General features: G+C 43.6%; 1 protein-coding gene across 1 annotated transcript; it reads left to right on the forward strand.

Annotated features, from left to right (window-relative positions):
- Window positions 1-2147: 2147 nt before the first annotated feature.
- On the forward strand, window positions 2148-2585 carry LOC139448985 (toll-like receptor 6). Its single transcript, XM_071230480.1, has one exon. The coding sequence runs from the start codon at window positions 2148-2150 to the stop codon at window positions 2583-2585; it is 438 nt and encodes a 145-aa protein (XP_071086581.1).
- The last annotated feature ends 11479 nt before the right edge of the window (window positions 2586-14064 follow it).

Genomic DNA, 14064 nt, shown 5'->3' on the forward strand with positions numbered 1-14064 from the left:
GAATAAAACATGAACAAAAGTGAAACACAAAGAGAGATTATATTTTAAAATCGCATTTCTAATTTTCGATTACATGCACACTCTCTTCATACGATGGTGGCAGTTCCCCTCTCGCGTTGAAGGGAGGAGGGGGATAATTCGGAGAGTGTGGACGATACGCGCTGGGTGCAGAGATGCGCTGTGGTGTTGGGGGAACCGTCTGCCACCCAGATGTGGAAGGCTGCAGGGGTGAACCTTGGCACGCGATCGGTACTGGTGTTGTCGATGATGCGGCTCGTGGACATGATATACCGTAAAGACTGTCGATGTGACTTCAAATGTCAACTCATTCATTTTAATTATCCCAATATGCAACTTAATTGTACAAAGTTCATCCCAAAAGATGCGGTTCATGCGTTTAATGGTGGCTCGACTACTGCTTCAAGAGATGCCATAGTGGCCATTTAACGCATTACATTAAAGTAGAATATTTGTGTATATATTATAATAATACTTTTATAAAACCGAGAACCGACAGCTGCACGATTGTAGGTATTACCATTACAGTATACTTAGAAACTATTGTACATGCACATGCATTTGACTTACTACCATATCTAGTTCCCAACAGATTCTCCACCGTCAACACTAGTCTTAGAAACAGAAATTACGGTCACCTTGTTTGCACATTTCTTCTTCATGTCCCCGTGGGGACCCGGGGTAGAATGTGTCCTCAGCACCCCATTGCTGGTAGGACGAGACGACTAAATTGGGCAACCTGTCTGCCGTCGGCTGCGCCCCTGCGTCGGCGGAGGACGGGATTCTTGTAGTTGAGGGGACTGTGTCTCTCTGCCCAACGCACCACTAGACGAGTAGTAGAAGTTGATCTCCAAATGAATTAGTTGGCTCAATTCATTGTTATCTGGGGCGACCGGGTAGCCCAGTGGTTAAAGCGTTTGCTCGTCATGCTGAAGACCCGGGTTCGATTCCCGACATGGGTACAATGTGTGAAGCCTATTTCTGGTAACATTGCTGGAATATTACTAAAAGTGGCGTAAAACCTCACTCACTCAGATCACTCACTTCAGATCATCAACCCATGAAACTGAACCCGTTTGCCAATTCCAAGGCCAACAATGGCTGTTGTGGTGAGGTTAATATTGTCACCCACCGCCGTAAGGGCTCTATAATTGTGGAATGTGTAGGTAGACAGCAATCTCTAAATTTATTATCTCTCATGTCGTGGCATCGTAAGAGACAGAGTCTAATATCTGTCTGACATGAGTGAAGATGAGATTGTTACAGAGCTGGCAAAACAAGGTGTTACAGCTGTCAAACGATTCACAAGGAAACAAAATTACACTGTTGTCTAGACAACACATATCTCATTACGTTTTCACTTTCAAAAATTCCCGAATCTATCGGAGATGAGGTTTATATCCCAAATGTAACAAATGTCAAACTGTTGGACACGGTGCCAAGACCTGCACCCTCAGCACCGTCTCCCCTGCTGCAGTGGCTCACATGAGAGTACTGACAGTTGGTTTGTTGTTTAACGCCGCACTCAGCAATATTCCAGCTACAGGACGCCGGTCTGTAAATAATCGACTCTGGACCAGACAATCCAGTGATTAATATCATGAGCATCGATCCACACAGTTGGGATCGATGACATGCATCAACCGAGTCAGCGAGCCTGACCACCCGATCCCGTTAGTCGCCTTTTACGACAAGCATGGGTTGCTGAAGACCTATTCTACCCCGGAATCTTCACGGGTCGAGAGTACTGAGAGCACAGATGCCATAAGTTGTGTTACTTCCGAGTGGCTGCCACTTGGCCTCATCCAGACTTTGTCCAGACTTTATCCTTCCATCAAAAATACTAAAAATAAAACACACTAGCAATGTCTCTACTCATGATGCTAAAAAATTAGTTCAGTCGTAATCACCCAATTCAACTCTTGTCGCCTGTACCTTCCTCTTACAGCTGAATCCCTGACTGCAGTGTTGCTTTTCACTTCTCTTGTCCTAGCTATCTGGGCCCAGTTCCACAAAGCCATCTTAGCGCTGAGGTGATCGTAACTCCCATACTTTAACACTGGCTTACGACAATCATAGCGCTAAAATCGCTTTGTGGAACGGTACCCTGGTGTATGCTACTGACTGAGATGGAAACTACCTTTTTCATCTTCGTGACGAAGCTGGGTGTAGAGGAAACAGACACAATGAGCACGTCAGTTATGTCTTCGACAGCGTACGTTTCCTCTGCTGATGGAGACATCGACTTCATCCGGCAGGGCATGTTGAATAATCTTGAGGACCTGCTTGCGATAAGTCTCTACACCTGGGACAGAGACTCACTCCAAGGTGCACCGACAGCTGAGAACATCATCGATGGTATCAAACGAAGTAGGAGAGCAGGTTTAGTGCTGTCCCGGGCGTTCCCGATGAAGAAACGGTGCAGGTTTGAGTTACTCATGGCCAACAGAGATCGTGTCCACTGGTCGGTCGATCATGGTCATCATAATGCTGGAGGATGTGCCCAGGAAGGATATTCGCATGAGATTCTCAATGATGTGTTGTTGAGTATCCACACACTGAAATGAACAGGAACAGTTCTGGAGAAATGTGCATGTGGCATTTGAGATGTAACAGAAAAAGGAAGAGTGTAACATAATTGGATTCATAGTTATATTAATCAAAGGGGTTTGATATCAACAAATGAAAGACATTGACCTACTGTTATTGCAACCAATTATAATCAGGACAACCTTGTCTGAATTAGGAGATAAACATACTGTGACCTCAATGTAGAGCTAGGTTACCTGTAGATTTATCCGCGCTAAATTGAACTTAGAACCGAACGCGCAGCGTGAGGTTTCAAATGATAAATTTAGTGCGGTTAAATCTATTGTATGTTTATCTCCATTCTACAATGTCTAAATAAAACGCGAACTCTTTGGTGTTAGCAAATATACTGAGTGAAGTGGGTTTAGTCCAGAGTTTTGAGTGGGTTATCGATCTGAATTACGAAATCACAGAACAAAATATGGCGCTTTATATACTCAAGCAGTTTGTTTACACCGTTATACTTCACTCGAACATATGACAGGCATTGAAAGCATATAAGCACGGCATCTTGGTAAGCTAACATGAGGTGGGCATCCGTAAAGAAAACAAAGCAAGCTTTGCAAGGCTTTCGCTTTACATCGCACGTCACAATTATGACGTCATGTCGAGCAATGTGACGCAAAAGACGTGACGTCACAGTCGTATATAGAAAAGCGCCAAAATTCCAAGCTCTCTGTTGTCCCCAAAACGTAAATACATTCCCTTTGTAGATTTCCTCACGAAATGTATTGCCACACATCCTTTGAATATTGTAGTAACCGCATCTGTGTATTTTGTGACCTGTAATTGTAGATATAATTGTTTAAATATGCCTACCGACAATGACTGAAGAAAGTACTATTCTATGAATATTAGCTGCCGCGGTGATGCGGCCGTCAAACCAGCTGTTTCAATCAGAGGGGGTTTATTGTGATTTAATAGCCTCTGATTGACCAATCAGAAACGAGTAAATTCCAAATTCATGGTAGAATGAACATTTAATCCCAAAGGCCAATTGGCATGAAGCCATAAATTGTATATATATACAACTATGTAAATGCTATTACTTATAAGATGCTAGTCCCTATTATTAATCTTTATTACCATTGTATTGCAGTAACAAAAGATACTGAAAGAAGCGCCTCACAAAGATGAGATTAGCCCCCATTCACTGCCTTTCCGTCGCTGCTGGAGCCAATTGGAGTGTTTTGGGGTAGACCTTCTGCTATATAAGTTGAAAAACTAGGACGTGGTCTTTGTGTCCAGTTTTCGGGTGAAGTAAGTGTTATCCACTATGGACTACCGAGTTCACTTGTGTCAGACTGAGAGACAAGGTAATGAATACTGCTGGTGGAAAACGCCACAGTTAAAAGGGCTATAGAAAACTAGCGTATGAACGCATCAAGTCAACATGCCGACTCGGCTACAGTTGCAATATAAACTAAACATGTGCAATTACGGTTTCTTCCCTCAGCGGCCGCCTCCGTGGTCTAATGGTAGAGCATCCGCCCGGAGAGCGGAAGGTCCGGGGTTCGATCCCCGGCCGCGTCATACCAAAAGACGTTAAAAGATGGTACTTGTTGTTACCCTGTCTGGCGCTCGACATTAAGGGGCTAAAACAAGGACTGGTCGGCTCGGAGTCAGTATACTGTGTCTGAGTGGGGTATTCATGTTAAACTGCGGCATGGTATCTCAGTGTGCTAGCACTATAAATCGGCATCAGTCCGGACTAGTACAAGCAGCCACACACACACATATACACGTGCATGCACGTCGCTGTATAAGTGCAATAATCTTGGACGCGACGTTAAACCCCATTTCACCTCACCTCATCTTCCCTCAGCTTAAATGTGGGTCACGACAGGTAAAGTACGGGTATCGGTAGGCAATGTATTGATAGAATAAGATATCAATTTAGGAGATAAACCTACTGTGTGTTGAAATGTGTTGTAGTCCCACATGTTGTAGACATGCATGAACCATGTCAGCTAGCCTGACCACCCGATCCCCTAAGTCGCCTCTTACAACAAGCATAGTTGCCTTTTACGGCAAGCATGTGTTGCTGAAGAGACCTATTCTACCCCGGATCTTCAGGGGTCAACTCGTCCTCGGGATCAGGTGGAACGGACTGCGGTGTTAATCTGTGCGTGCCATGAGAGTTAACCACATAACGCCGTTATGTCAGAGGAATATGCCACCGACTCTGTGGTGAAGTGGACACGGCGTCTGTCCGGGAAGCGGGGGGTCTGGAAACGTCATACAGAAAGACGGTAAATGATGGTACTTGTTGTTACCCTGCCTGGCGCCTGGTGCTAAGGGGATAAAACAATGACCGGTCGGCTCGGAGTCAGTATAATGTGGGCAAGCACTATAAACCCGGTATAACTTCGGACCGACACAAACAGCCACACACACACAAACACAAACACACACACACACACACACACACACACACACGTGCGCGCACACACACACGCACTATGTCACTGACACAGACACACACATGCATGCACCTCGCTATACAGCTGCACTAATCTTAAACGTGACAAACCCCATTTCACTTCAGAAGAACATACTGACGTTATATTCAGAGAAGCAAACGTAAAATACTTTACTTTTCACTGTCTAACGTGACGAATCTTGCAATCTTTCTCAATCTTTTATCTAAATAAATATCCATATGATTATTGTCTGGTTTGTTTGTTTGTTAGTTAACACTGTTTGATCGAGTTTTATGTTGTTTGTTTATTGTTGTACTACACACTCGGCATTATTGCAGCTGTATGAAAGCGATCTGTTAAATATTGAGTGTGGACCAGACAGTTCAGTGATTGACATAATGAGCTTTGGTTGAATACATTGATATGCATCATCCAGGTGAGATATATACACTCTCTCACTCACATTAACTTCAACACTATATGAATTACGTAAGAAAAAAGATTGCTTCTCCTAATGAACATATCCAATAACTTATGAGACGACGTTTCAACCCAAAAAACAATTTACACTCAATATACACAAAAAAGAACTAAAAACTTATTTTTTCAAAAGCAGTAATAAATCCATTCAGTACATACCCGATATTATATGTGCGAAAAGTATACAGGCCAAAATATTTTTACTCTGTTTGATCCACCCTCATTTTTTAAATATGACGTTGTGTCACTGATATCGAAATCGGTTTAAATTTGAACACAATCAAAAATGTTGCTCATTCAATGCATTACCCAATTTCTCACGCGGGTTTCCGTCAGTGGACCTACCATTAGATATCTCACTGTTAATGTTTGTGGGTCAGAAATATACTGTTCTGTGCCTTCTTTCAGATAAATAACAACAAAAGTTCCTGTGTCACCAATATTTTCGTGTATTTTTCAAACAAGTAAAATTTGGTTTTCAATATTGTGGTTCATGTATGGAATCAAGTCACAAAAACGCAACTGCTACAGAAAAGCATGCATTCCATGCAAAAGTTGACTTTTATGCAAGCCCCATCCATTTCACTACCAAAGAATGGGTATAAAAACATGTGCGTAAACGGGATTCCATATGCATTGTTCAGCATCGTGCTCACAACAACCACTCAGAAAAACAACAAAATTACGCAATTATTCAACATTACGAAATGCCACGCCTGTCCGAAAATGAGCGTCTGCGAGCCATTGGTATATGCTCGAAGCAGGATCGAGTCAACGTGATGTTGCAAGACAATTTAACGTCCACAGAAATACCATTTGGTGTTTATGGCAACGTTGGCAAGAGACGGATGCAGTCAGCGACCATCCTCGGAGTGGCAGGCCACGCGTAACCAATAATCGACAAGACAACTGGATTCGAACAACACACCTACGAAATCGATTCCAGCCAGCAACAGTGACTGCAAGAAGCATCCCTGGCCTTCGACGGATATCTTCACAAACCGTACGTCGTCGCCTCAGATGTGCAGGGATTGTCGCTAGAGGACCCGCCAGACGTCCCATTTTGACAGGAAACCACCGTCAAGCATGTCTACAGTGGTGCAGACAGCGTCTACGCTGGACGGCCAAGCAGTTGGGACAAGTTCTATTCACTGACGAGTCTCATTTTCACCTCAGCCACAGCGATGGACGGATTCGAGTGTACCGACGTCAAGGTGAACGTTACGTCAATCGTTGTGTCATGGAAGAAGATCTGTTCGGGGGCGGCAGCGTTATGGTATGGAGTGGGATTACAGCAAGACAGAGGACCCGTTTGATAGTGGTAGAGGGAAATCTCAATGGACAGCGCTACCGCCACAAGATCATCGGCCCTGTTGTTCTACCGTATTTGCGTCGTCATGGCCCAGGCACTACCTTTCAACATGACAACGCCTGGCCTCATATTGCTCGACTTGTTCAGGATTCCCTTCAACACAACAACGTGAATATCATCCCCTGGCCGGCTCGCCCCCCCCCCCCCCCCCCCCCCCCCCCCCCCCCGATTTCTCATCAATCGAGCACATGTGGGATGAGATTGATCGGCGCCTCCGACGTCAACCAAGTGTTCAAAAGACACTCCAGGAACTTCGAAACATGCTCCAGCAAGTATGGACAGATATCCCGCAGGACTTTGTGCGATGCCTGGTCCATTCCATGAGACGAAGATGTGTTGCTTGTATCGCAATCAGAGGTGGACACACACGCTACTGATTTGTAAATTGACATTTTGGCATGTACCTGTTTTTTTATGAAATCACGCATTTTCTGAAGTCATATGGCAAATTAAACCATTTGAACACTTGCAGGAGTCTTTTATCTGTTGCAAGCCGAAATTGTTTCAGATTTGGTAAAAAACATAACTTTGCATTAAATCTTATTCAATGTCACAGGAACTTTTGTTGTTCAGTATATATTGTACGTGACCGAAAAAAGACTCCGGTCGTTTTATGAGTTCTTGCGTCGAGATACAATTGACACTCGTGAAGATCCGGATTAAAAATGGTCTTCAGCAAAACATGCTTGTCCCTCGTGCAGATTCGGGTTCGAATTGGTCTTCAGAAATCCTTGCTTGTCCCCCGTGCAGATCCGGATTATTTTTTGTCTTCAGCAATCCATGCTTGTCCCCCGTGAAGATCCGGGTTATAATTGGTCTTCAGTCGTCTAAGGCGCCGCGATTCGCTGTGCTGAGTTGCGTCCCTTGGGCACGCCAGAAACCTATGATTGTGGGCTCGAATTATGTTTCTAGGTTTGTCAGCACCATACCCGTTCTCCTGGGTTTCATCCAAGCGAGACCTGCACCACTTCGGGCTTTCCTCCCTCATTAAGCTGATACGCCGTGATATAACTGTTAAAAGCGGCGTAAACCCAACTCACTCATTCAATCACTCATTCTTCAGCAACCTATGCTTGCCGTAGGCGACAAACGGGATTGGGTGGTCGGAAGCAGACTCGATTATTTACAGAACGCCTTCAAATAGCAGGAATATTGCTGAGTGCAGTGTTAAACAACAAACAGTCAAAGAAAAAATACAACTGAAACTTGGCAAACGAATAAGTGAGTGAGTAGTGTTTTACGCCGCGTTTAGCAATATTCCAGCAATATCACTGCGGGGGACACCAGAAATGGGCTTCACACATTGTACCCATGTGGAGAGTCCAACCCGGCGTGACGAGCGAATGCTTTAACCACTAGGCTACCTCACCGCCCCTCATGGCAAAGGGGGTAAAAGGGTATCTTTACAGGACCAAATCGCATTGCTAGGCATGAATGCTTTTTTCAGTTTTAATTTCAATTGTTAAAAGGTAGAGGCGTTCAAGATTATATGCCTTTATATAGCGACGTGCATAGTGTGTGTGTGTGTGTGTGTGTGTGTGTGTGTGTGTGTGTGTGTGTGTGTGTGTGTGTGTGTGTGTGTGTGTGTGTGTGTGTGTGTGTGTGTGTGTGTGTGTGTGTGTGTGTGTGTGTGTGTGTGTGTGTGTGTGTGGGATGGGGTTAATGTTGCATACTGCTACACTGGGTAAACAGAAGTAATATATCAATAAATAATCACATTTGCTATGCAATGTAATAAGGAATACGAACCTGACCTACGTGGCCCCATTGTCTATATATGACAGGGCGCTTAGCGCTTTCCTGCCGAGACAGGCCAATACATAGACAGAAATCTGAAGAATTTAGCTTGAAAACAGCAGCCAAAACTCCCCTTGGAAAACAAGTGATGCGTTTTATAGCCTATTTTCTATGTATGGGGTCTGCAATAGCTACGTTCAGAATCCATGGCAATTATGTTTGTCATTTTTTCACCAACCTCTGCGCAGATAGTATTTGCGTCGAGATACCATCTCCCACTGTGTCCTTAATGCTGATTGGTCAAAAAGACTAATGCATCGTTTTCATTGGCTGCTCGGCCGGAATGTAAAGTGGTGGTGTTTATGATGTATTGCGCCTATTATCAATGAGCGTATTACTGATAAGACAAAAAGCAGTAGAATGATAGACAAACCTTCTGCCTTTAGGGTTGACTGGTTGTAAAGTTTCTGATTTAAAGTCTTATCTCATTATGTGCCCAATCAATTAGTTGTAGGAAGATCTTAAACAACGACAACACAGAAACAGACGACCATAAAACTGACACGAATGTCAGCTTTGGCGCTGCATTCTTGGTCTCGGAACTAGACGAGAGGTCTTGAAAGTGCGAAGGATCTTAGGTAGAATCGGACATGCTCTCCTGCCCTTCTTATAATGCAGTTTTGGGAACTTATGACATTTTGTACGCTCCAAAGACACTTTCTTATTAATTGATGTCGGGGAAACACGCATATCCGCTTCGGAGCATGTCGGTAGGCAAATTGTTGTGCAGTCAGAGAAGGCCGCTCGTAAAATCTCTTTAACCTTCCTGCATTGCCAAAGTTTAACATTGCGATCTGAGCGCTTGGGTTTTCTTTATTCCCTGCCAGTGTTTCTTTGTTTGTTTGATATGTAATGTCGCGGTCAGCAAATTTCAAACCTTATTACGGTAGCCTGTAAATACACAAACGAGTGGTTGATAGTATGAGCAGCGTCCATCACCGGTGTCGGGATACGACGACATGCAAGCTGAGGGAGAGGGCGTGTCTGTGTGCGTGTGTGTGTGCGTGTGAGTGTGTGTGTGCGTGTGAGTGTGTGTGTGCGCGCGCGCATTTGTGTGTGTATGCGCCTGTCTCTGTGTATGTTTGTGTGTGAGCACGCGCGCGTGCGTGAGTGAGTGAGTGAGTGTGTGTGTGTGTGTGTGTGTGTGTGTGTGTGTGTGTGTGTGTGTGTGTGTGTGTGTGTTTGTGTGTGTGTGTGTGTGTGTGTGTGTGTGTGTGTGTGTGTGTGTGTGTGTGTGTGTGTGTGTGTGTGTGTGTGTGTGAGAGAGAGAGAGAAACGAGTTTAGGATTTCGGGATGAGGGAAGAGTGAAGAGGGGTGGAGAGGGTCGAAGGGGGAGGAGGTTTGAACTTGAGATTCACGCAGTAAGCCGCCCGTCATATATAATTATGTCAGCAACATTGTTCATGCAAGGTAATTTGTATGAACCACACTGGATGCACGATGCAAAAGCAATGTTACTACCTAATGCGTACATGTTACGATAACACAAATTTGCGGTTATAAAAAATGTATCATGACACAGCCATGCATTAATTCATTAATGAGAGAGAGGGAGATTTATTTAGTTTCCATAACACCCTCCCACCCACACCAACAATATCAAATGGTCGGTCTGCAGATCCTAGCGTCTGATTTAGTTACTTCAAGACTAGCAAGGGCTGGACGACAGGGCTACGACAGGGTTACGACAGGGCTACGACACAGCTACGACAGACTTTTTAGTGAGGTCAATTAATTTATTATTCGATAACTAACTTTCGTTGCGTGTTGTGTGCTTGATGGAAAATATGTGGTGACAAAATGATGGTTGACGGACCATAGCACTGAATGTACAGTACAGTGCAACTCACATATTTATGTTGTTATCTATATAGATCCATTTATGTTTCATCAGAATGTAACTGTAAAAGGTGAGGTGAGGTGAAATTTGGTTTAACGTAACGTCGCGTCCAAGAATATTGAACTTTTATAGCGACGTGTGTGTGTGTGTGTGTGTGTGTGTGTGTGTGTGTGTGTGTGTGTGTGTGTGTGTGTGTGTGTGTGTGTGTGTGTGTGTGTGTGTGTGTGTGTGTGTGTGTGTGTGTGTGTGTGTGTGTGTGTGTGTGTGTGTTGCTGCTTGTACTAGTCCGGACTGATGCCAATTTATAGTGCTAGCTCACTAGATACCATGCCGCAGTTTAACATTGATACCCCACTCAGACACGGTATACTGACTCCGAGCCGACCAGTCCTTGTTTTAGCCCCTTAATGCCGAGATCCAGACAGGGAAACAAACAAGTACCATCTTTTAACGTCTTTTGGTATGACGCGGTCGCAACTGAAATAAATCGTCACACGAAATGATAAAAAATCACCAAAACAAACTTAAGAAACTGAATAAATTTAAACCGTTTTCCTCGAAGATTATGATACCAAAGATCATAAAAAATTATGATTTATGTATTATGAAATATCAAACTTGTCAGCTAATAATATTCCCAAATATAATAACGTAATCCGTAACAGCTCGCATTAGAAATCAAATATGTGAAAATCTACTGTCAGGCATGTGTCTAAAAATACGTTCCAATATTTAACTATATTCTGTTTTAAACATAACTTATTCAAAATAGTGATATGGATTGGGTACAAATCGTCCAATTTGAATATCATTTGTTCACAAATATGCTACAAAAACTTTACAACTCACATGTATCACCATAGCAACACGCTAAATGTCAAATAATGCATGTACTGGATACATCATAATTTAATTGGGTGCATCATATATCTTGGGATGAATTATATCTAACTTTTTTAGCCAAATGAAAACAATAGAGGCGCAATCGAAGGATCGTTTCCGTAAGAAGCCCCCGAGGCAAGGGAGTTCACTGACTGTAAAAGTACAGTTTCCACCCTTGCCGAACTAGACTGGAATTTTTAGGCTGGGTCGTAACGCCACCAGTGGCTATTACAAGTTATGTCCCTTCTATGTCCATTCAACTGACCAATCAGATTCCACCTCTCAGATCACTTGAGTTTGCTTTACAAAATGACGGCGCCCAGTCAAGACGATCTGATCGATAATCAAGACCTACGTGGTCATATAACGGGTCTTACCTCGCCAAGTGCATCAAATCACTTGAGGACTTTCATTAAAACCATGAAAAGATTTAGAAAATATCTGTCGACGCACAGTTGACGGTACACATGCTTTGCAAATCCTGCAATCGAACGAAATCGGCACGGCAGTTGCTATGTTATTTATGATTTTGACTGGACTATGCACAGGCGCGTTAGTCTAGCCACAATAAAACTCCATAATTCCAGCCTAGTTCGGCAAGGGTGGAAACTGGACTTTTATAATCAGTTAACAACCTTGCCTCGGGAAGATGAAGTAGCCAAAATAAATGTGTAGAGTTTCTGTCATACAGTGCAATGTGACTCCACTTCCTTATTTAATTATACAATGAGATAATTAGTTATATCGCGCATATACATCAGTTATGTTAAGACAAGGGCTTAACCAAGTCTATTGACGACGGTGAACTTGTTGACATGGCTGCTGTAGTCAACATGGCTGGGGCAGGATGTACGGAGTGGTTGTGAGACGACCGCTAGTGGGCCGGACTGACAGAGACGTATCACAGTCGCAGTACGAAGCCAGTTGACGTGCCATGTCGAGACAGTGGGGACAAATTGAACAACGCGGGATACCGAAGACGCTCCTTCCGTTGACAGCTGGGACGTTCCAATAAGGTTTTCAGATGTTTCCGTGGCTGGAACTTCAGGGGTTAATCGACACGTTCATCATGTCTTTCAGAAATTTTAATTGCAATGTATTTCTAAGCGGCATGAGAAAGATACATTTTCAGTTTTAAAGAATGGACGTCGGGAAGCAGTGACAAATAAAACTATGAATAAATATTGGAATGACTTGTCCTCATATATATGCAGGATCAGTTGAGTGGGCATAGTTGAATGGGCAACGGGTGGCCTAGTGTCAAACACCTTAATTCGCGTCCCTTTGGCCTGCAAGCATCCTATGATCGAAGTTTCGAAATCAGGATCGCCCTGGAAATGATCAGCGATGTAGCCGTGCTCGATGGGTTCAGCAAAGTGGTAACATCCAAGATCTGTAACACTTCCGGCTTTCCTCTCACACCAAGCTGACACGCCCTGATACAACTGAAATGTTGTTCAAACCAGAATGAAAAGCAAATCATCCACGCCATCAGTCTAGCAGCCTGTGATGGTTTTAAGAGGTGAATGAATGAATCGGATGGTCATGTGGGTAGTCCGAGGGCGTGGCTCGTTGTTCACAAGATACTGGATGATCGGGTTCAGAATCCATTATTAAAAGGCAGCCGCTATATAGCAGGCATATTGCGGAGTGTGGTGTTAAACAAATAGACACACACACACACATACACACACACACACGAACATACACACACACAAAGACACACACACCCACGAACATATAGACACACACACGAACACACACACACACACACTAACACATACGAACATACACACAAAAACAAACCCACTCACACGAACATACACACACACGAACACACACACACAAACACACACGAATATACACGAACACACAAACAAACACACACGAACACACACAAACACACACACAAACACACGCACACACACACACACGCAAACACACACACACACACACTCCACAATATTCGTAAGACTGTTGACCCTAACACATGCTGAATCTGGAAATATATCATTCCATTACCAGGCGTGATGGGGTAGCCTCGTGGTTAAAGCGTTTGTTGGTCACGCCGAAAGCCCAGCTTCGATTCCCAACATGGGTATGGTGTTGGGGCCCATTTCTTGTGTCCCCCGCCGAGATATTGCTCATCCACTAATTCCTCTTTGCATATATCTTAAATGTGCGAATAATGTTTTTAATACATTAATACAATTATACATCAATAGTTAGTAGCGCACGAAAGGTATAGATGAAGTACTGAATGGTTCTTTGCAAACTTTCGGGCAAAAGAAAGTATACGCCCATGTTTGATGGTTGCTAAAGATGAAATAAAAAAGGGATGGTTATTCGATGGTGGTGTATTTTAAACGGGTATTAGAGTTGTGCGTTTTTGGACCTTAATTTTGCAGGGTTTCGGCCACTGTTTTCACCCTTCGCTAACATTTGTAATTTTCTGGTCAAAATCCAATTTACAAGTGGATACTTTCTTTTGCCCTGCAGTGTATTATCGTTGGTTGTTGTTTTTTTGTTGTTTTTTCTTTCTCTATGGTTAACGCCCACTCAGCAATATTTCAGCTTTATGACGGCGGTCTGCAAATAATCGAGTCTGTACCAGACAATTCAGTGATTGACATCATGAGCATCGAGCCACGCAATTGGGATA

Source organism: Haliotis cracherodii, unplaced genomic scaffold, assembly GCF_022045235.1.
Source record: "Haliotis cracherodii isolate W230 unplaced genomic scaffold, xgHalCrac1.p SCAF_7, whole genome shotgun sequence".
NCBI classification, from domain to species: domain Eukaryota; kingdom Metazoa; phylum Mollusca; class Gastropoda; order Lepetellida; family Haliotidae; genus Haliotis; species Haliotis cracherodii.

Bases quoted from the DNA above. Each gene is read 5' to 3' on its own strand.
- LOC139448985 (XM_071230480.1), top strand. From the start codon at position 2,148: ATGGAAACTACCTTTTTCATCTTCGTGACGAAGCTGGGTGTAGAGGAA.